The following is a 22,274-nucleotide window of genomic DNA, read 5'->3' as shown; positions in this document are numbered from 1 at the left end:
CTTTCCGTTACTTCGCTACGGGCAAAATCCGCTCCGGGTCTTCCTTGAGCTTGTCTCCCCTCCCCCACTTCCCGTTCCAATGCTGGGATCCAGCTCGTCTCCTTCCCTCTCCCCGTTTTTCCAGAGGGGCTAGAGGGGGTGAAGGGGAGTAAAATCCATCCCGGGTTTTCGGGCCGGCCCCCGGTGCGCTCGGGCAGGTTGCTGCGGCCGGTCCTGGGCGGCGGCTCCGCGCCGCGTTTTATGCGCGCCCGCGCCCCCCTCCTGGAGCTGGTGCGCCGGAGAGAGGGGTGAGCAGGCGGCTTGTCATTGCTGGTGCCCGGCGCCGGCTCTGTCCGCGCGTCCTGCGGTGCCCACGGGCCCGGCTGGGCGCCCCCCCTTCAGCCACCTCGGGGGCGCGACACCGCCTCGCCTGCCTACAGCCGCGCCCCCCCTCAAGCTCCGCGGCGCCCGCCCCCTATCCGAGCCCCCTGCGGCCACTGCGGGGAGCCCGAGCCGTCGGCGCGGGAGCTGTAGTCGCTGCGGCGCCCCCGCCCCGCCGTCTGCCGAGAAGGCCCCGGCGGATGGGGCCCCGCGGGCCCCGGAGCGGCGCCGCCGGGCGGCGGGGGGCTGCAGGGGCGCCCCAGCTGCCCCGTTAACCCCTCGGCTGCCACCGTCGGAGGGGGCTGGGAAGTCGCCTGGGCGCACACGTGCAGCCTCCGTCGGGGCCGCGGAGCTGCGGGGGAGATGCGGGCAGCTGCTAGCGCCTCTTCGGGGGGCTCCGCCTCGCCCCAGCCCCCGGAGCTTTGACACCGCCCCCGCTCCGCCGCCTCCCTCCTTGGGAGGGGCGCGGACCCGGTCGCCCCCAGCCCCGAGTCTCCGCTGCCGCGAGGGGGCCGCCTTTGGAACTGTGTAATCCGCTTTTTTTTTTTTTTTAATTTTAATTTTTGTTTGGTGGCGGTGGTGCTGGGCCCCGCCAACCCTCGCCCGTTTAACCCCCGCCCCGGTTCCGGGAGATGTGCCGGGCGGGGGGCCTGGGTTCGCGGAGCCGCAGGAGAGACGCGCAAAGCCGACCCCGGAGCGGCGCTGGACAGGTGAGTGTCTGCGGGCCCAGGGCGAGGGGGAGGCCGTACCTGGGCCAGGTGTGTGGGCCGAGGTAGGGAGGGTGGGAGCCGAGGCCTGTGCTAGCCGGGAAGGGGGAGGGGATGCTGGAGCCGCGGGTCACCGCACAGGAGCGCGAGGAGAATCGAGGGCGGCCTGCACCTCACCCGCACCGGCCAGGGGACCGGGAGGGGCAGCCCCCATGGAGTGTCGGGGGTGCGGATGCGCGGCCGCGGGGTGCCCGGTGGGGGGAGGGGACCGCGAGTGTGCCCGCGCGTGGCTGCGTGTGCCCGCGCGCGCGCCAGCCTTTGTGGGGAAGCGGCGCGGCGGTGCCTGCGTGTCCCCGGTGCGTGTGCGCGCGGGTGCTTGGCGCCCTGTTTGTGTAGGTGTTTGGGTGTGAGCGGAGAGGGTGCGTGTGCGCGCCGCGCGCGGGCCCCGGCCCCCAGAGGAGCCGCGTTGGGGGCTGGCACCGCAGGATGCCGGGCTGGGGGTTGTTTTTCTCCGGGAGGCAGAGGCGCGGGGGATGGGGAGGGGTCTGTCTGGGTGTCTGGCCGGCTGTAGCCACCGAGAGCATCTTCCCTCCGCGGTACCCGGTTAAGCGTGGGAAGCTGTTGGGTTTAATCCACCCTGATTCGGGCTTTGAGAGCAAGCCCTCCCTCTCTCCCAGGTGTTCACTGGGTAAAGCCTGGGGGTTTCAACTGTCATCTTTCCATCTGAGGGTCCTGTGACCGGAGTCCGTGCAGAAGAGGGTGGGCAGCGCTGTGTGTGCTCCAGCCCTGGCCAAAAAGTGGCCCCACAGGCATTTCCCCAGTGCACCTCTGGCACCCATCTGAAGACAGCCAGCCCCCTGCCTGCACACACCCCGCACGCACATCCCTGTCCCTAGTCTCCCAGTCTCGGTCAGCACCCAGCCCCATCCCTACCCAGCACCTCACTGTACCTTCCCCCGCAGTCCACTCCTCCCTCCCCCACCTCTCCCTCCCACAGTCATGGCAGCTGAGTGGGTGTCCCTCCGTCCCAGCCTTGAGAACGGGGCCCCCTTTCCTCCTGGCTTCTGCAGGACCCAGGGCCTGGGTTCCGCTGCCCACCTCCAAACATGTGGTGTGCAGGGGAAGCAGGGGGAGGGGTTCAAAATGGCTACCAAGATGGCTGGTTGTCTCTCCGCCTCTTTCTCTTTCTCTCCCTCTCTCTGCTTGCCCTGTTCTCTTAGCTGCTTCAGGAGTCATCGAGGAGACGGGGATGGAGTGTGAGGATAGGTGTGGGGTACTACGCTTGAGAGTGGCTATCTGCTCTCGGCCTGTGGATCTCAATCCTCCTTGGGGAGAGGCCGTTGATCTCTGCTCCCCTCTCCAGCACCCAAGGACCGGCATAAGCCTGTAACCCGACCCCAGTCCCAACTCCTTCACCCTGGCTAGCAGCCTGGGGGCTCCCTGCCCTCCACGTGGTCTCCTAGGCCTGATGCCCTGAATCGGTCATCGGGGTGTCAGGGTGCCCCACGGAGGGTCCCCGTCTCTCATCCTCTCCATCTGCTCCATGGCCAGGGGCTCAGGACTCCGGGTCGGCCTGGGTCAGGCCCCAGCTCTGGGGGCAGGTGACTTCTCCTACCTCCCCACTCCCTTCCCGCTAATGCCAAACGTATTACTTAAAAGTAGGATGAACACAGGAAGACTAAGAGAAGGAATACAACTTTCATTATCATATCGAGAAAGTTATCCGTGATCTTCCTAACTAGTAATTTGCCTGCCATGCTGTTCAGAACTGACTTGCCCATTAATTACAGAGATGAAAAATCATCTGGAAAGCAGAAAAGGGAACCAATTCGATCCCTGGCTGGCAAGAGTGGCCCCCACGCACCGAGCACATACGTGTGTGCTCACATGTGAGTGCCCGGCCCCCCTGCTGGCATTGCCACCTTCTTCTTCCTCATTGACCTCCCACGGGGCCTTAGCTCACCCCATGCTTGTTACTCCTGCTCTCCAGTGCCCTACCAGGCCCTCCCTCACTCCAGGGGGTGCCCATCCCAACATCCACTGGTGGGGAGCTGGCCTAAGGCAGGATCACCTGTGCTATGTCTGCCCTTGGACGTGGAGACGATGCCTGGGGTTGGGGGAGGGCAGATAGCTGGGGACCAGCGCATCTGGGCTGTGGGGCCTGCAGGGAGGAGGTGGAACGCGGGAGACTCGAAGCCTGGTTTCTATTCCCAGCCAGCCTCTTCTCCTGGGGGGGCCCAAGGAGGACCCTGCCGGCCAGTGGGGGAGGGGCCCGCGGGCGCCCTGGCCGCTCTGGAGTCTGTTCGCATCAAGCGATCTGGTCCCGGCCTGGGGTCCACCTGCATGTGCGGGGCTGCCTGCTGCCTGCGCCTGGCATCTGCGTCCTCCCTGGGCGCCCAGGCTGGCAGGAGAGAGTGTGGCGCTTCAGCCCCAGCCTGGGCATCTGGGGGTGGGGGTGCCGATCCCAGGAGGCTGTGCTGCTTGGCCCCAGAATGGGTGCCCGTGATGGAGAACAGGAGGAGAGGGATCCCCGATGTCCCCACCCTCTGGCCACGGGGAGCTGAAGTTTTCAGTCTCTGCCCCCTCCTACCTCTCCAGCCAGACGTGTGGCCAAGGACACACAGGAGGCTCTGGTTTCTGTGTGGGCTCCTTGAGGATTCAATTTCCAGACGCCAGACATTTCCCCTCCTCCAGACCCTCCAGGGAGGCGGGGGGCGGGGTGGGGGGGATGCTCTGAGATGGGGGTTCCCTGGGTCCGGAGCTGGACCTGACCACACCGGCACGCCTCCCAGCTCTCGCCTCGGCCACCCTGATGAAACAGAAAGTGGGGTCCCAGGTGGGAGGGGGCCGCTGAACAGAGGTCTGGAAGTGGCTCCCACTGCCCCTGGAATCCAGTCCTCTGTTAACACATCTGTGCGCACCTGTGTGTATACCCGTTCTGTGTGATTGGGATGGTGACCTGGACGAGCCTGTGTGCAGCCGGCCACGTGTCCGACAGGCTGGTCCTATGTTCGTAAGGGTTCCTCTGTACTCGTGTTTGTGAGTTTTGCAGAGGGGCTGGCAGTGTGTGTGTGTGTGTGTTTCCGTGTGTGAGCAGCTCTCTGCATCTTGTGGGCCCCTGCAGGCATGCTCCCAGGTGTATGTATGTAGGGCTCCTTGGAGCGAGGCTGGGTGCACCTTTTCATGAAATCTGTGGATATTTGCCAAGTGTCTTTTCACTAGGCGCTGTGCTGGGGACGCCGTGGGGACAGTGCCCCAGTCCTGTCCTCAGGGAGCACACAGTCCGGTGACAAAAGCAATTTCAGTCAAGGGGCTTCTGTTGTAGCAGTGGGGGAGAAGGCTTGTGTCTCCCCATCCAGAAGGGCCAGTGTCCCAGCTGGGGAGAGGCAGCCCTTGACTCGGAAAACAGCAGCCCCTAGCACATCCCAATCCCGTGGGGTGTCCTGTGGTCCAAACCTGCATGACCTTCCCTATCACCTCTTCCCCCTCACCCGCTCTCTCCTCACCGCTCCTAAACGCAGTCCTACCCCAGGACCTTTGCACTGGCCGCTCCTTCAGTTGGACCCCTCAGCCAGACATCTGCAAAGACTTTGTTCCCTCACCCGCTTCAGATGTCACCTCCTCAGTAACCTTTACCCATGCAACCTGTTTAAAATTGCAGCCTCCCACCCGCCTCCTGACTTTCCGTCGCGCGGATGGCTTTTCGCACACTCTGTGATTTCCTGATATATTGTGCCTGTTTATCGTCTGTCTCCCCGACCAGGATCCAAGTGCTCAGGGAATATGTTACTTGGTTTGCTTTCGGATGTCAGGTGCCTAGACTTATGCCTGGCCCACAGTAGGTGCTCAAGAACTCTTAGCTGAGTAAGTGGGAGGGGGCCTCTCAAAGGACTGGAGACCCCCAGGGGACTCCCCCCAGGCTTTGCACAGTGAGGGCTCCCCATCGACCCCGGTCCCTTTGGGGGATCCAGGGCTACCCACCAGGGGCCAGACCAGGCCAGCTCTGCACCTGTCCCATGAAGACACCTGTGAGGCCTCTCCCTGAAGTGGCCTCATGGGTGCTTTTGTGTGTGAGGGTATCAGTGTGGGCAGGCGGCTCCCCTGCAGGGCTGCATGCATATAGGGTTTAGAGGCTGGAGGGTAATGTGGGGCCCCCCTGCCCTTGCCAGGGGTAGGAGTGCCATGGTCAAGGACTGAGCAACCCCTCCTTTGTGGGAACACTAACCCAGGCTCTCTCTCACGCCCCACCCTTGTTTCAGTGGTCTGTCCCGGCGCTGGGGAATTAGCCAAGTAGACGCCCCCCTGCCACCCTCCCCCCAACTCCAAAATTTGGGGAAGATAAAAATTGCAATAAATAGATACCCAGGCTAAAAATAGCCTTGCCCACCCCCCCAAAGCTAAAAATAGCCAGGGCCTCTCCCTCAGAGGCTAAAAATACCCGGTGGGCCAGGCAACCAGGTGGTTACTCCTGTCCAGGATGGGGGAGGTGGTGCAGACAGGTGAGGGACCCCAGGCAGGTCTCCCAGCTGTGGCGTTCCTGACGCTGGGGCTGTGTCATTCTTGGCAGGGAGAGTGACCTGTGCCTCCTAGGACATTTTAGCATCCCTAGCCTCAACCCTCTAGATACCAGGAGCATCCCCCCCCGCCCCCCACCCCCGCCAGTTGTGACACCTAAAAACGTCTCCAGACATTGCCAAACAGCCTGGGAGGAGGAGCAAAATTGTGCGCCCTCCCAGGTGAGTAGCACTGCTCTAGATCGGGGTCGGCAAAGTCCCCCTGTGAAGACCCAGACAGCAAGTACTGGAGACTTTGGCGGGCTTACCAGTCTTCTTCTCCCTCTTCTTAACCCTTTGAAAGTGGCAAAACCATTTTTAGCCCGTTGGCTGTGGGCAGTGTCCAGGCCATAGGTACCCAACCCCCACCCTGGAGCACCACCACCCTCCCGCCCCATTGCCCCTGGTGGTGGAGGTCAGGGCATCCTTGGATGTACCCTCATCAGCAGAGGGACAGCCCCACTGGGGGCAAGTCTGGTGCTGTCTGTCCCTTTCACCTCCTCCCACTCCCCTGCACTCGCTCCCTCACTGGTTCTCAAGCATGGCAGGCCCCGGCCAGCCCCGGCCTTTGCACGAGTCCTCTCCTCCCTGGGCACCTCTGTGGCTCCTCCCTCAGCTTCCCAGAGCTTTGCTGACATGCCCAGCCTTTCCCCATCACCGTATTTAAGATTGCATGACACCCCCACACACACATACACACAACACTAGTACGTCACGGGATTGATCTCTTTAGTGTTTGTTCTTCGTGTCTGGCTCGTGCATGGTTGTCTCTCCAGCACCTAGATCAGCGCCTGGTACACAGTACGTGCTCTAAAAGAGACGCGTAGGATTGCTGGGTATCACTTCTAAGCTCCATAACCACTGTTGTGAGACTTTCAACCCGTTTCCCGGGGGAAGAGACAATGCAGAGGAGGGAGGTGGGGGGCTCGTCACACAGCCTAAAGTGGGCACAGCTGGGATTTGAACCTAGGGCCCTGAGACCCAGGGCCTCTTCGCTCTTGCCCTGCGGAGCACCGTCTCCCCATCCCTCTGGTCTCTGCCCTTTCGCTGCTAGTCTGGTGGTAGCAGAGGGCCCCAGAGCCTTCTTCCATGCGCTCTGCCTCAGGCCCTGGCTCCCATGGGAGCCAGCACTGCTCTGCATGCCTGGAGTGAGTGCGAGACTTGTGGCCAGTCAGGGAACACCTTGGGGTGGAAGTGGACCACAGGCCACCATGGTACCAACCCACTGTGGCGAGGAGCGTCAGAGAAGTGCCCGGTTGGCCTGCAAGTCAGGGAGAGCTTCCTGGTGGAGGGGGCTTCCCAGCTAAGATCTGTAGGGGAAAGAGGGATAAAGTGGAGGAGAGGGAGAGTTTGTGAGAGGGAGGAACCTGCCCTGAGGTCAGAAAGAAAAGGGGTGGCTCCGGGGCGGGGGGTGGTGGTGGAAGGAAAGACATTTCCTGGCCAGGTGGGGAGAGAGAATGCCGGTCTTGGGGGCTGAAGGACTGTTTGTGGGTTTGCGTTTCTACCTGTCCACGGGGCTGGGGAGGCCTGTGAAGGGGTCAAGGCCCATGAGACACGGTTGGAATGTTTAGCATGCGCTCCCTCTGGCTTGCTTTGTAGGAGAGAACTGCAGAGGGCGGGTGGGTGGGGCAGGGGTGGGTAGTGGAGAGGCCAGTGTGGGTAGGAGGCCGCCACAGCTGTCAAGGTGAAGGCCCAGGTGGAGGCCTCGAGACATTAGAGATGGACCCGTGTGGGGCTTTCGAGACAGAGTTGACATGATTTAGTAGATGATAGATTGGAAGGGGAGGGGGGGGGGAAACTGCAGGTTTCTGGGTCTGACAGCAGTGTGGACCTGGAGAAACAAAGAGGGAGGGGGTGGGAAGCACCCTCTGCTCTCAGCAACACCCCTCCTCACATACACAGTCTGATCTCCCCTTGCCAGCAGGAGTCTGTGAGTACCCGAGTCAGGGCACGTCTTGTCCCCACTCAGAACCTCCACGGCTCCCACCTCGCTCCCACAGGCCCTGCTAGCTCTGCCCTGTAAACCCGCCCTCACCTCTTCCCTCTCTCCCCTCACTCACTGGGCCAAAGCCACACTTCAGCACGTTCCTACCTCAGGGCCTTTGCATATGCTGTTCCCACTGCCTGGATACTCTTTCTCCAATACCTAGATGGCTCCCCTCCTTGAGACCTTTGCTAAAATGTTAACTTCTTGGCCAGGTGTTCCCTGACCACCCCATCTACATTTGCACCCATGCATACCCCCTCCACTCTCTCTCTCCCCTACAAGCCTATTTTCCTCCAAAGCACTTGTGACCAGGTGGGAGCTAGGTAACTATCCACTGAATGGACAACCTCTTCTATGGGTCTGTTTCGTCTTTGTTCATTAAACAAATTAACAAGAACCCTCTCCTTGCCCAGGGCTGGGCATGCAGCAGAGAGCCAGGCCAACCCACGATGGAACTTTCCCTGGTGGGATAGACTTTCAGCTGCAGAGAGCCCAAGTCCAATTAGGGGAGTAAAATGTGGAGCCCCAGTGTGCCGCTAGTGTGGGTACAGGAGGGACCAACACAGTCCTGGCAGGCAGAGCCTTTTGGAGGAAGAAGGGACAGAGGGCAGGAGTCCTCTGGGTATGTGAGAGAGAGATGTGGAGGGTGAGGATAGGCCAGAGCAGAGAAGGTGATGAGAAGGTAGCAGGAGACCAGGGCCTGAAATGCCATGTTGAGGCCTCTGAGGCAATAGGGAGCCATGGAGGACTGTAGGCAGGGAGGGATGTGATTGGGTTTTCATTTTGCAAAGATCACGCTGGCTGCAGGGTAGAGATTGGAAGGGGTGGGAGTAGCAGATAGACGGGGGAGACCGGGGAGGAGGCATCCAGGGAGAAGGGGAGGTTTTGAATGGTCCCACCCCCTGCAGTCCAGTGCCACTTGGCAGCTAGAGCGACCTTTTAAAATTTACAAGACGGACAAACCCCACCCTGTGGCCCCGGCATCTAGTGGGAGAGAGATAATAAGCAAATAAGTAAAACGCGTGGCTGGCATGCTAGCGATGAGGGCCACGTAGAAATAAAGCCAGAGCAGGATGCAAGAGTGCTGGGGCCAGCAGGGCCTCCCAGAGCCAGCAGCGTTTGCCTAAAGACCTGAAGGAGGCAAGGGAGAAGCTCTGCAGCTATCTGGGGAGGAGGGACTGGCCAGTGCAAAGGCCCTGAGAGAGGACTGTGCCTGGTGTTAGTGAGCGAGGGGGAAAGTGTAAAGAGGTGAGGGTAGGGAGGGGACAGGGCAGAGTGTGCAGGGCCTTGTGGGCCGAGGAAGGGCTTTGGCTTTTGCTCTGAGTGAGGTGGGAGCCTTGGAAGGTTCTGAGCAGAGGAGGGATGTGCCCAGACTCGGGGTGCTCACGGCCGCCCTCTGGTGGCTGTATGTGGAACAGACTGGGCAGCAAGGGTGGAGAGCTGGGAGACAGGGGAGGAGGCGACAGGGCTGGACCAGGGAGGGGACCAAGGAGTCAGGAGAAAGTGAGCAGATTCTGAAGAAGGAGATGCAGGAGCTGCTGTAGTGATGAGAGGAGAAGAGGGGTCCAGGATATCTGTATGGTTCTTGAGTGCCTGGGAGGACTGGGCTGCCCTCTGCTGAGATATGGGTAGATGAGGGGGTGGAGCTGAGGGTTTGGTGGGGACCCTGCCCTCCCTGAGCCCACAGCCCCCTTCCTGAAGGAGGTTATGTGACGGATACTCTCTGGGCACTTGCTCCGTCTCTGTGAGGGAAGTCTGTTAGTCCCAGAGTAGGGATGGGGAAATGGGCTCAGAGAGACCAAGAGCCTGGCCCGAGATCACACAGCAGATTGACACCCAGGAGCCAAGTCCTTGGACCTATCCCAGGGCCTGCTGGTTACCCACTCTGCCATGCCCAAGGGTTTCCTGGAGGAGGTGGGCCTGTGGAGCTGGGCTCTTGGGCTGCTGGGTTTGGGGAAGACTCAAGGCTGCTTGGGACGGAGCAAGAGGCAGGAAGCTTGTGTTGAGGGGCCCAGAACATTCAGACTCCCACCCACTCAAGCACTGAGGGTTGCCATGGCAACCTCACTCGAGGACAAGCTAGCAGTGCCTCCCCTCCTCCAGCAGCTGGTTCTTCTCCTATCACCCACCCTCCCCTGCCCCATGCCAGGGCACCTGAGGACAGAGCCTGGGCCGTGTCACCCGGCCCTGGGACCCCACTGCACCCGCCCCTTGACTCGAAACTGATGTGGGGCTCAGGCAAACCCGGAGGCAGGTGTGGGACCCGTGGGCGGCCCACGTGACCTGGGGGTCCGACACACCTGGGGCTCAGAGGGTGGTGGGCCCTGTTTCCCATGGGTTAAATTGGGGCCACTCAAGCCCTCTGAGGCTCGAGGTGGGGACAGACACAGGTGGGGGCTCACCTGACCCCTGTGGGCGTGTCCACTTCTGAGGATGCTTACACAGATGCAGTGGGGGCCCAGAGGAGGGAGCTCTCGAGGGCCCCCAGGTCTCCCCAGCTCCCCATGCTCAGCCTGGGGTTCAAAGACCCCTTGCCAGTCAGGTGCCCCTGGGATCTCACTTTCCTCTTGTGTAAAATGTGGGTATACACTCCCCACCCCCTTACTAAGTTCTTCTGCGGATTAAAGGAGATACAGGCATGCAGTGCTCAGAACGGGGCACAGAGGTGTCAGCCGCTGCCCCTGGCATGGTGGGTGGTTCTGGCAAACTGGAGATCCCAGCTGGATCCCCACACCCTGTAGTTGAAAGGCTCCCCTGAAGTTGTGTGGTTCAGGGCCCTGCCCCCATCTCTGCCTCAACTCCCCCGCCACGTGCCCTGACACCCTGTGCGAGTTTGCTAGGGCTGCTGTGACAACATAGCCCAGACTGGGCTCTGACAACAGAAATTTATTATCTCCCAGTTCTAGAGGCCCAGAGTCCAAGATCAAAGTGTCAGCAGGGTTGGTTCCTTCCTCTTCCCTGGCTTCCGGTGGTTTGCCAGCAGTCCCTGGCTTGTAGACGCATCACCCCGATCTCTGCTTCCGTCTTCACGTGGCATTCTCCTTGGTGGTTGGGGGTGTGTGTGTGTGTTCAAATATCCCCTTTTTATAAGGACACCAGTCTGATTGAATTAGGGTCCACCCTAATGACCTCATTCATTTTAACTTGACTACCTCTTTATCTCCAAAGAAGATCCCATTCTGAGGTGCTGGGGGATAGGATGCCAGTGTATCTTTTTAGCGGGGGCGGGGGGAACACAATTCCATTCATCCCAAGGCCTCAGGGGTAGTCAGGCCTGGGCCTCCCAGGTGGCTCCCACCTCTCCACGTCTGACCTCACCTCCTCGCTTAGGTGAGCACCAGGCAGCAGGTAAAACTCCCCAGGGCCGAGTGGGCATGCCCAGGCCAGGACGAGAGGGAACAGAAGCTGCAGTGCCCAGTTCCCCCTGCTGCAGCCCCGAGGTGCGGACAGTTCTGGGGGTGCCTGGGGCTTTCTGGAGGAGCTGCTCCAGGGAAGGGGCTTCAGGGAGCAGCAGACAGCCCATGGGGAACACTTTCTGTGCCCCTGAGGCAATGGTACCCAGCCTGTGTGGGCCAGCCTTGGGCCCCAGGTCACAGGGCAGACGCCCCGTCCAGCTGCCCCCACCACCATCCTTGTGTTCATCTGGTCAATATTTGTTTGAGGACCTACTGCACGTCTAGGCACCAAGGGACGGCCTCGGGAGCTTCCATTCTCTGGGGGCTACAAAGGAAATCCACGAGCGGACAAGTCAAATCACACAGCAGTGATGTGATTGGTGAGGATGGTGGTGACAGTTCGGCCCAGGACACTCTGTACTCGCTATGCACCAGGCATGGCCCTGTGCGTTTCACGGGTAGGAATTCATCTTGTCGTGCATACCCTATGAGGTAGCCCCATTTTACCGAGAGGAAGATGGAGACACGGGAGGTTATGGGATGGTGGGGACGGGACAAACGGGCACTGAACGCAAGGTGCTACGGTGTGGGGTGGCTGAGGCCCACTCACATCTCTGAGGAGGGGACATGAGCTGAGATCGAAGGGACACAGGCCAAGACTGCATGGTGGGAAGCAGCATGGCTGGAGCAGCGGGAAAGGGGCAAGAGCCAGGTGTGCGTGACCTCCTGGGCTGTGGAGTGGGAACCTCGGCAGGGATTTAAGCCGGGGAGCAATGTGTCGAGATTTTTTTTTTTTTTTCCGGCCGTGCCGAGCAGCTCGTGGGATCTTAGTTCCTCGAACCTGGGCCCTCAGCAGTGAAAGCACCGAGTCCTAACCACTGGACCACCAGGGAATTCCCGACGTCTTTAAAAAGTCCCTCTGGGGCTTCCCTGGCGGCGCAGTGGTTGAGAGTCCGCCTGCCGATGCAGGGGACACGGGTTCGTGTTCCGGTCCGGGAAGATCCCGCATGCCGCGGAGCGGCTGGGCCCGTGAGCCATGGCCGCTGAGCCTGCGCGTCCGGAGCCTGTTCTCCAGAACGGGAGAGGCCACGACAGTGAGAGGCCCGCGTACCGCAAAAAAAAAAAAAAAAAAAAGTCCCTCTGTGGAAACAACCTAAGCGTCCATCAGTGATGAATGGATAGGGAATTGCCTGGCGGTCCAGTGGTTAGGACTGCTTGCTTTCACTGCCGAGGGCATGGGTTCAATCCCTGGTCAGGAAACTAAGATCCCGCAAGCTGCCCAGCGCGGCCAAAACAAAAACCGAAAACTTTGACATCTACACACTACTACATATTAAATAGATAACTACTAAGGACCCTGTGTAGCACAGGGAACTTTACCCAATGCTCTGTAATGGCCTATATGGGAAAAGACTCTAAAAAAGAGTGGATACAGGTATAAATGATTCACTTTGCGGTACACCTGAAATTAACACAACATTGTAAATCAACTATACTCCAATAAAAAATTTTTAGGACTTCCCTGGTGGTGCAGTGGTTGAGAATCCACCTGCCAATGCAGAGGACACAGGTCCGATCCCTGGTCCGGGAAGATCCCACATTGCCGCGGAGCAGCTAAGCCCGTGCGCCACAACTACTGAAGCCCGTGGTACCGGGAGCCCGTGCTCTGCAACAAGAGAAGCCACCGCAGTGAGAAGCACGTGCACCAGAACTAGAGAAAGCCTTTGCGCCGCAACAAAGACCCAACACAGCCCCCAAGAAATTTTTTTTTAATTTTTTTTTTTTAATGATGAATGGGTAAATGAAATGTGGTCCGGCTGTACAGTGGAATATTACTCAGCCAGAAAGAGGAATAACTGACACAGGCTACAACACAGGTGAACCTCAAAGACATTTTGCTGAGTGAAAGACACACACAAAAGGCCACAGATTGTGTGGGGATGAGCCCAAAAGTCCATTCGCATTTTTCCATAACTTCTTATGGAAAAACCCAACCGAACTTTTTGGCCAACACGATATGACTCCATGCATATGAGATGCCCAGAACAGGCAAATGCGTAGAGACAGAAAGTAGATGAGTGGTCGCCAGGGCCTGAGGGGAGAGGGGAGAGGGAGTTCTTGATTAACGGGGTACCAAGTTTCCGTTTGGGGTGATACAAACGTTTTGGAAATAGATGGCAGTGGTTGTGGCACAGTATTGAGAATGCAGTTAATGCCACTGAATTCTATACTTAAAAACCGTTAAATGATGAGTTTTATGTTACACACGCACACCCACACACACATATATATATATATAAAATACCATAATTTTTTTAAAGATCCCTCTGGCTGCCAGTGGCAGGTGAGGGGAGGTGGGGGGAGCCTGGGCTGCAGGAGTGAGAAGGGCTGGAGGGCTGCTGGGAAGAGGTCAGGGCCGTTTGGTAGAGATGGTGATGCCCAGGTCTGGAGGGGGGCTGCCGTGGATGGACAGGTGGATGCTGGGGTGTTCTGGAGATGCAGACCCAGGACTTACTCCTGACCTGGCTGTGGGGGCGAGGGAAAGAGGAACCCAAGATTTTGACTCCTGGGGTTTTGGCCTAAGGACCTGGGAGGAGGGGGGGGGACCAGGCACTGAAATGGGGGACTGTGTCCAGTGTGGTCAGGCTCCAGATGCCTTGGAGACCCAGATGGAGGTGTAGACATGAGGAGAGAGGCGGGGCTGGGACGCAGATGTGGCAGTCGTCCCGGTACAGATGGTGTCTAAAGCCATGAGCCTGGTTGGATCCCTGAGGCAGGGTGTGGACGGGCAAGAGGCCTGGGGTCCTGGGGTCCCGGGGTGCAGCCCGGGAGGAGGAGAGGAGCCGCCTCCTTCAGATGGATCCTCCCCGGGCCCTGAATCTCGCTGTGCTGTGAAAGCACCCTCTGATGGGTCCCTTGCCGGTCTACCATGTGTGTAGACTGTTGTCCTTACCAGAACCCTACAGGGAACCCTACAGATCCGAGGTTGCATGAGTGGGGAGGACCCGCTCAGGGTCATGGGGCATGACATGGCAGGGTCCAGACCCACAGTGGCCCGCTGCCCCCAGAGCCTGGCATCCAGCAGCCTCCCCAGCATTAACCAGACGCTAACCAGTTTAACTCCCTAAGGGAGGGCCAGGGAGGAGATGCTAACCAGTTTAACTCTCTAGGGGAGAGTCAGGGAGGGGAGCAGCCATCAGCCTAGGGTCAGTCCCCCACCCCCCGCATCTGACCATGGCTGGAAGATGGGGTGCAGGAGAAATGAAGTGGTGAAGAATGCCCGCCCCCCAAACCATGTAAAATTGTAAAGTGCTAGGAAATGAACCAAAACCCATCAAAGGCCATATCTGGACAGGGTTGCGGGATAAGAGACAGTTGTGGGCTGAGGAAGTAGAGGGGGGAGTTTCCTGAAGGCTGGGCGCTGGGGAGGGTGCAGAGAGCTGCTGCGGGTCAGGGGCGGGGAACAGGGCTGCAGGGCTGCCCTGTGAAACTACCTTCCCGTTTCACATGAGACGAGACAGGCCTGGAGGGAGGGATGTCCTGCCCCATGAGCGAGCTGCCTTAATCTTTCTTGAGAACCCGTGCCGAGTCCCTGGCCTCAAGTTGCCCATGGTCTAGTGGGGAAGGTAATTTATATAAGAATGGAATTTCAGGTGCCGTGAATTTAAAATGGGGCTAAGGAATTCCTTGGCGGTCCAGGGGTTAGGACTCCATGCTTCCATTGCAGGGGGTAAGGATTCGATCCCTGGTTGGGGAACTAAGACCCTGCATGCTGCGCGGCGTAGCCAAGAAACAAACAAACAAGAACGGAGCTGAAGGATGGCAAGTGAGGGAGGCGGGAGCGGTTAGGGTGGTCAGGGTAGGTCACTCTTCTGGGGTGACCTTGAAGTTGAGTCCTGAATGGTGAGAAGCTCCAGCAGGCGTTTGGGGATGCTGGGAGAGCATTCCAAGCAGAGGAGCAGCCCAGGCAAGGGCTCGGACTGGAAGGAAGCTGGAGCTTCTAGGAACGGGCAGTGGGTAGGCTAGAGAGCATGGTGTTGCTGGGTCACCAGCGGCCTCTAGGCCCTGATGAGGAACAGAGACCCCAGGGGAGGGCAGAGTGGGAGGTTAATACTCGGATTTACATCATTAAATGTTCCCTTAGCACTGAGTGGAGGGCATGCGTGGAGGCAGGGAGGCTGGGAGGAGGAGGCCAGGGCAAGCGTCCAGATGCAGCAGGATGGTGGCTTGGTCCTGGTGGTGGCACTGAGGGCCAGAAGTGGGCAGGTCGGTGAGATACTGTGGAGGCAGAGCCCGTGGGAGTTGCTGATGGAGTTTATGAAGGGGAGGGGAGGAGAGGAGTCAGGAATTGAGGAGGATTCCTAGGTTTGGGTTCTGAGATTCATTCAACAAACATTCGTTGCTGTGTGTCAGGCCTGTTCTAGAAGCAGGAGCAAGACAAAGCAATTCAACGATGTCACTGCCCAGTGCAGGGGCCCTTCCATAAAAGGGAGAAATATTTACATTTGAACGAAGGCCCAAAGTGGGTGAGGGAGCAGAGGAAGAGGCCGTGTGAATAAAGGGTGGACAGAAGATACATGCAGAGGAAGTGACAAGTGCAAAGGCCCTGGGGCAGGAGCTGGTGTGGTTGAGGAATAGCAGGAGTGGCTGGAGCAGAGGTGGGGACAGGGAATTACCTGGACTGGCGGATAGGCTTTCATTTTGTGGCGGGGGGGAAACAGTAGTCGGGGTTCTTTTGAGAGATTCCAAACTGGAAATAAGGGATTTGGAAAGTATTGGCTGGTCGGTGGTGTTGAGCCCGTAGGACAGGCTGGGGTGACGGTGGGAGAGGACAGACCACACTGGAGGACCGGTTAAAACACAGGTGCTGGGGAATTCCTTGTCGGTCCAGCGGTTAAGACTCTGTACTTCCACTTCAGGGGGCACGGGTTCGATCCCTGTTCGGGGAACTAAGATCCCACGTGCCGCGCCGGTGCGGTCAAAAAGCGAACAAACAAGAAAGCATGGGGTGCTGACCCTCCTCAGAGAATGTGCATTTCTAGGAAGTTCCTGGCCAGGCTGGTGCCCCTGGGCTGGGGCCATATCGGAGAACCGGGGTGTAGTTAAAGCAAAGGACTAAAAGTAAAGATCTGGGTGTCCAGTCTCGAGAGGATCCAGGGGAGACGGAGGCAGTGAGAAGAGGAGAGGACATGAGGGAGAAGAAGTGGGTCAGAACCCGGCTCTGCTGTGCCTGAGGATGGGCAGACGGGGTGGGGTTGGAGAGAATTGCGGGGGTCGCCACACAACTTTCACCCCTCCTTCACCCTCCCTGGCCCCCCAGGGGCTGCACCCACCCCTCACCCTGCCTGCTTGTCTCTAGCTTACCCTGAAGGTTCCCCCTGAGAGGAAAGAGGGGACTCAGTCATCCCTGGTCCCTGATCTGTGGCACCAGCCAGCTGGATTCTAATTAGCTACCAGAGCCAGAGAAACGGGAAGCAGGGGACCAGGGGTGGGGACCTGGATTCCTGCCCAAGACCCAGAGTCTGCAAGCTGCGGCCAAGACGCCTGGGTCCCCCACCCTGGACGCTGTGCTGGGTGAGAAAGCTGGGATGGGGGAGACGAACAGGCAGGGTCTTGATTTCGGGTCGGGGAAGAGGCTTCCAGAGGGCTCTCCTCCTCCGTGATGGAGGGTCTGAGCCTGCCTGGGTTCAGGTGGGCCCTTCGTAGCTGTGACAGCCTGAAGCGTTGCCCCAGCCACCCGAGGGGGGCTGTCAGACACCAGGAGGTGCTTCCAGGAGGTCCAAGATGCCCAGATGGGTGGGTCCATCCGTTGGGGTGGGAGTGGAGGGTGCCGTATAAGCCAGAGGCCTTGGAAGGAGTCAGCCTCTGGCCCAAGGGTGCAGCTTCTGTCAGATACGGCTGGCTCGGGCGGGTTCCATCGCCCAGCCCCTCCTGGGGCTGCAGGATGGAAGCCCTCAGCCACCAGCAGGAGGAGAGGGGACCGGCCCAAACACCCCTCCTACTAGGCCCGCTGGGGGTCGGCCGCGGCCCCCACCTCACTCTTCCTGTCCTCCCCAGACTGGTGGGCCAGGCCGTGGTACCCGCCTGGTGATGCGGGGCGAGGCCGCCCGCACAGGCCACTGAGAGCCCCGGACGCGCCCCAGCCGCCACCATGGCCCGCCTGGCCGCCGTGCTCTGGAGTCTCTGCGTCACTGCCGTCCTGGTCACCTCGGCCACCCAAGGTAGGTGCTGCTGGGGCTGGGGAGGGGCCGTGCCTGCAACTCCCTGCCAGGAGGGCAGATAAAACAGTGAAATACCTCCCGACCACTCGTTACAGTACCCGCTTCAGACCACCCAGCACCAGGCCAGAGGAAGACTTGGGGATCATGCCCCCTAGCACCAAGGGGTCCCCGGATCAGCCCCTCACCCCCCAACCCAGAGCACCAGGGTCCATCCCACCAGGGGTCCTAGAGCCTGGGATTCGGGATGTGGCCTCCCGGGACCGGGACGGGCCTTCCTGGTGAGCCGATGCTCTTCTGTCTTGTGTGTGTCTCTCTCAGTGTGATTACATCTCCGAGGCTCTCGCTGGGAAGAAGGTTTAATTAAAGCATGCCCGCTGACGTTTATTTAAAAACAACTAATTACCCGGCTCGGCCCTATGCCGTTCCCGGGATCCTGCACACACCACAATTAGTGCCCCGAGCCTGCCCGCCCACCCTCACCGATTACTCAATTACAATCCCCATGGTGGGCCCAGGCGGGGGCAAGGGCAGGGCGGGAAGAGAGGAGGCCCGCTAGCCTCGCCCTCGCCCTGGCTGTGCCCCCTGCCTGCCCCTCCCAGCCCTGTCTGGCGGGCACTCACGGTGGACCCTGCTCCCCATGGCTGCCTCATACAGCCCCACCCTCCGGGGAGCCACGAGGTGAAGGGGGCATTGTTCAGCCGTGTCACAGGGCCTTGGCACTGCTCCAGCCAGCTGGTACCCCCCCTCCCCCAGCACCCATGTTCTCCACCTATCCAGGTCCTGCCCCACAGCGCCAGCTGGCCTGCGAGGGGCTGCTTCCACCCCCAGACCCATCCAAGCCAGCCCTCCACCCCCGGCCTCCTTCCCGGGCCCAGGAAGGGCTAAAATTAGCTGCGGAAGCAGATGATGCTAGAGGAACGCACGTAAAACTTTCCCGCAAGTGGGACTCCACTCATCCCAAAATACCCCGAGGGCCTAGCTGCCAACCCCGTTGGGCCCCCAGGTGGCATTGGAGGCACTAGATCTGGAAAAAGGGGCCCATTTGGCCCTGCTGCCATCATGCACTGGTGCCTTCTCTTCATCTACAAGTGACAGTCCCCACATTGGAGCCCAGGGCCACTCTGTGCATCCCCCCTTCTCTCTGACACCCTGCAAGGCTTGGTTGGGACCAGTGTCCAAGAAGGTGGCTGCCCCAGCAGGCATGGACGGTACTGAGCCCACTCTGTCCAACAGAGACTAGCTGCCTTGATCATCTGAATGATAATAGTAATTAGTGGCTTGCCATCTCACTACATACCGTGTGCACTGCAACCCTCTGCATGGATCTATGAGATAGGCGTTATCAGCTCCTTAGGGAAAGAAACGGGGGCACAGAGGTGGTCAGTGACTGGACGAGGCCACCAGCCAGGGAGTGGCCAAGCCGGGATTTAAACCCCAGCCAGGGACTTCCCTGGTGGCGCAGTGGTTAAGAATCCGCCTGCCAATGCAGGGGACACAGGTTCGAGCCCTGGTCCGGGAAGATCCCACATGCCGCAGAGCAACTAAGCCCGTGCACCACAACTACTGAGCCTGCGCTCTAGAGCCCGCGTGCCACAACTACTGAAGCCCGCGCGCCTAGGGCCCGTGCTCCACAACAAGAGAAGCCACCACAACGAGAAGCCTGCGCACCCCAACGAAGAGTAGCCCCCACTCACCGCAACTAGAGGAATCCCGCGCACAGCCACGAAGACCCAACGCAGCCAAAAATAAATAAATAAATTTATACAAATAAATAAACAAACAAACCAACCCCGGCCATCTGGCTCCTGAGTCCCAGCTCTCAGTCTCCGAATGGCATGGGATGGAGACTGACGTGTGACATTGCAACCCCTCTGAGAGCAGGGCATGCCCGTGGCAAGTTCTTTCATTGTCATGGCAACCCTGGGAGGTTTCCTAGGTGAGAGCAAGGAGGCCCCTCCCTGTGACGTCCTCCCGGAGCACAGCACCTCCTTCAAGAACATTTTCTAGCACGGAATCCTCCCAGTACAGCCCTGGGCTGTGGTGGCCCATTTTACAGATCCAGAAACTGAGGCCTGGTGAGGCTCCAGCAGTGGCTGCCCAGGCTGTGGTGTGCATCAGAGCCACTGGTGGGTGTATCCATCCCAAGGCTCCTGGTTTCATCCCCAAGATTCTGATTCAGCAGGCCTGGGTCGAACATGATGTGTATGCTGCTGGTTCCTGGGACACACCAGGAGAAGCCCTGGTCCAAAGGACACGCCTGGTCTGTCAGCTGGGAAGTGGCAAAGCCAGACTCTGTGGTTTCTTCCAGAACACGAGCGCCTTCCCTCCCGCACCATCTCTGGACCTTGCATGGGGTGATGTGAAGTTAGGGAAGTGCACCAGGCCACCCTTACCTCTGACACTAACTGCGAGTTTGGGGGTCCCCCAGACCACCCCCAGCTTTGATGATTTGCCTGAACGATTCACAGAATTCAGAAACACCCTTACACTCGTGGTTATAGTTGATTACAGTGAACAGATACAGATTAAAATCAGCCAAGAGAGGGCTTCCCTGGTGGCGCAGTGGTTGGGAGTCCGCCTGCCGATGCAGGGGACGCGGGTTCGTGCCCCGGTCCGGGAAGATCCCACGTGCCGCGGAGCGGCTGGGCCCGTGAGCCATGGCCGCTGAGCCTGCGCGTCCGGAGCCTGTGCTCCGCAACGGGAGAGGCCACGACAGTGAGAGGCCTGCGTACGGCAAAAAAAAAAAAAGAAAGAAAAGGAAAAAAAAGCAGCAGGAACTCTCCTGACAACGATAAGTGACAACACGCATGTTGTCCAGCCAACCCAGGAAGCTCCCCTGAGCCTTGGTGTCCAGTCTTTACCGGGGCTCAGTCGCGTAGACATGGCTGACCCCAGCCTCCAACCCCTCCAGAGGTCAGCTGATACCGCGTGACCCCAAGTGCCTACCTGAAACCACATCGTGAGTGTACTAGTTTGCTGGGGCTGCTGTGACAAAATACCACAGACCGGGAGCCTTAAGCAGTAGAGATGTAGTCCCTCCCAGTTCTGGAGGCTAGACATCCAAGGTCAAGGCGTCAGCAGGGTTGGTTCCTTCTGAAGGTCACAAGGGAAGCATCGGTTCCCTCACTCGCTGGGCTTCGGTTACCTGGCCCACTCCTTACGCCCATCAGGCATCTTCCACTAAGGGCTCCCTCAGGGCCTTCGCACTGGCTGTTCCCCCTGCCTGGAATGCTGTTCCCCAGCACCCGCATGGCCCCTCTCCTTGGTTTGTAGATGGCCATCTTCTCCCTGTGTCTCCACATCGTCTTCACTCTGTGTGTGCCTCTAGGTCCAAATTTCCTCTTTTTATAAGGACACCGTTCCTATTGGATTAGGACCCCATAGGGCCCTATTAATGGCCCACCTTAATGACCTCATTTTAATCTGATTACCTCTGTGAAGAAGCCATCTCCAAATTCGACCACATTCTCAGGTCCTGAGGGTTAGGGCTTGATTTCAGCATTTGAATTTGGGGAGGGGGAAGACCCAGTTCAACCCATGACAGTTAGCACAGGCTGCCTGGCGTGGCTCAAGGCCCCCAGGCAAACAAAGACACTCTTCTCAAGCAGGACACTTCAGGGGCGTAGAGGGCACCGCCCCGGAGCCGAGGCAAAGGCCAGACTCTCCTTGGGCCAGGTTCATGGCCTTACTGCACAGGTGGGCACACTGAGAAGCCCATTTTACAGATGAGTAAACTGACGTTCATACGGTCCGCATCCCAATACAGTGAAGCTGGAGGTGGCGCCTCTTCAGCGGGGGTCTTCCCTCCCTTCCTGGGCCCGGGTGTGACTCTCTCCCCCTCCTCCCTGCAGGCCTGAGCCGGGCCGGGCTCCCGTTCGGGCTGATGCGCCGTGAGCTGGCGTGTGAAGGCTACCCCATCGAGCTGCGGTGCCCAGGCAGCGACGTCATCATGGTGGAGAACGCCAACTACGGGCGCACAGATGACAAGATCTGCGACGCTGACCCTTTCCAGATGGAGAACGTGCAGTGCTATCTGCCAGACGCCTTCAAGATCATGTCCCAGAGGTGAGGGGCCCCACCCTGCGGGGCTCCTGGGAGATGGGGTGGCAGCAGTCCCTGGGGTCAATAAGGTGCCTGTCCTCCATGCGCCCCTGGCCAGCACATCCCGTTCACCTTTAGTCTTTCTTTTATGCATTCGACCCATGTTTCCTGAGCAATTACTAGGGGCCGGGTCCCATGCAACAGCAAATAAGACCCAGCCCATGCCCTGCCAGCCTGTCACCTCCCCAACCTGTACCCTCTGCCACAAGCCCGTTGCCTCCAGAAGCTCATCCTGAGATTGGTGGGGGCTTGCAGAGTAAACGCCGTGGCGGGACAGAGTGAGATGTCATGGGAGCTGACAGACAGCCCAGAGGTCTGGTCAGGCTTCCCTGAGGAGGTGACAGTTGAACACAGATGGCAGAAGTGTATGTGCTTGTGAATGTCAGAGAGAACGTGTGTGAGAATGTGAGGGAGGGAGTGTGAAGACTGTTTATGTCTGTAAGTGTGTGAGTGTGGGGTGCATGTGTGCAAAGCTGCAGAAGGCTCTTTCACACTCACACCCGCACCACCTAGAGCTGGTCAGCTCTTCCTTCAAATTATACCCTGATGTGACCGCCACTTCCACCACCAAGCCCCCCGGGACTGCTACAGTATCTTCTGCCCCCTCTCCTTGCCTGCTATAGTCTGTTCCCCCCCATAGCAGCCAGAGAGTGCTTGTGAACACCTGAGTCAGGTCCTGTCCCTCCTCAGATCACGGCTCTCCTTGGCTCCAACCTCACTCAGAGCAAAAGCCTAAGTCCTCCCCTGAGGCCCCCAAGGCCCTACACGTTCTGCCCTGTCCTCTCCCGGCCCTCACCTCCTCCACGCACCTCCTCACTCGCTGGGCTTCAGTTACCTGGCCCACTCCTTACACCCATCAGGCATCTTCCACTAAGGGCTCCCTCAGGGCCTTTGCACTGGCTGTTCCCCCTGCCAGGAATGCTGTTCCCCAACACCCGCATGGCCCCTCC

The 22,274-nt window shown here is 59.3% G+C and overlaps 1 protein-coding gene across 2 annotated transcripts in view; it reads left to right on the top strand.

The window, feature by feature from the left end:
• The first annotated feature begins 647 nt into the window (after positions 1 to 647).
• ADGRL1 (adhesion G protein-coupled receptor L1) overlaps positions 648 to 22,274 on the top strand; it is a 44,364-nt gene continuing 22,737 nt past the window's right edge. For both annotated transcript variants that reach the window (XM_060145017.1, XM_060145016.1), the window contains exons 1-3: positions 648 to 1,070; positions 17,060 to 17,223; positions 21,075 to 21,288. In XM_060145017.1, the coding sequence (XP_060001000.1) occupies positions 17,154 to 17,223; positions 21,075 to 21,288 (284 nt within the window). In that variant the 5' untranslated portion in view covers positions 648 to 1,070; positions 17,060 to 17,153. The remainder of the gene's footprint in view (positions 1,071 to 17,059; positions 17,224 to 21,074; positions 21,289 to 22,274) is intronic.

This window comes from Lagenorhynchus albirostris, chromosome 3 (assembly GCF_949774975.1).
Source record: "Lagenorhynchus albirostris chromosome 3, mLagAlb1.1, whole genome shotgun sequence".
Taxonomy (NCBI): Eukaryota; Metazoa; Chordata; class Mammalia; order Artiodactyla; family Delphinidae; genus Lagenorhynchus; species Lagenorhynchus albirostris.
Note: the sequence above shows the minus strand (reverse complement) of the source record. Positions and strands in the feature narration are given on the sequence as shown.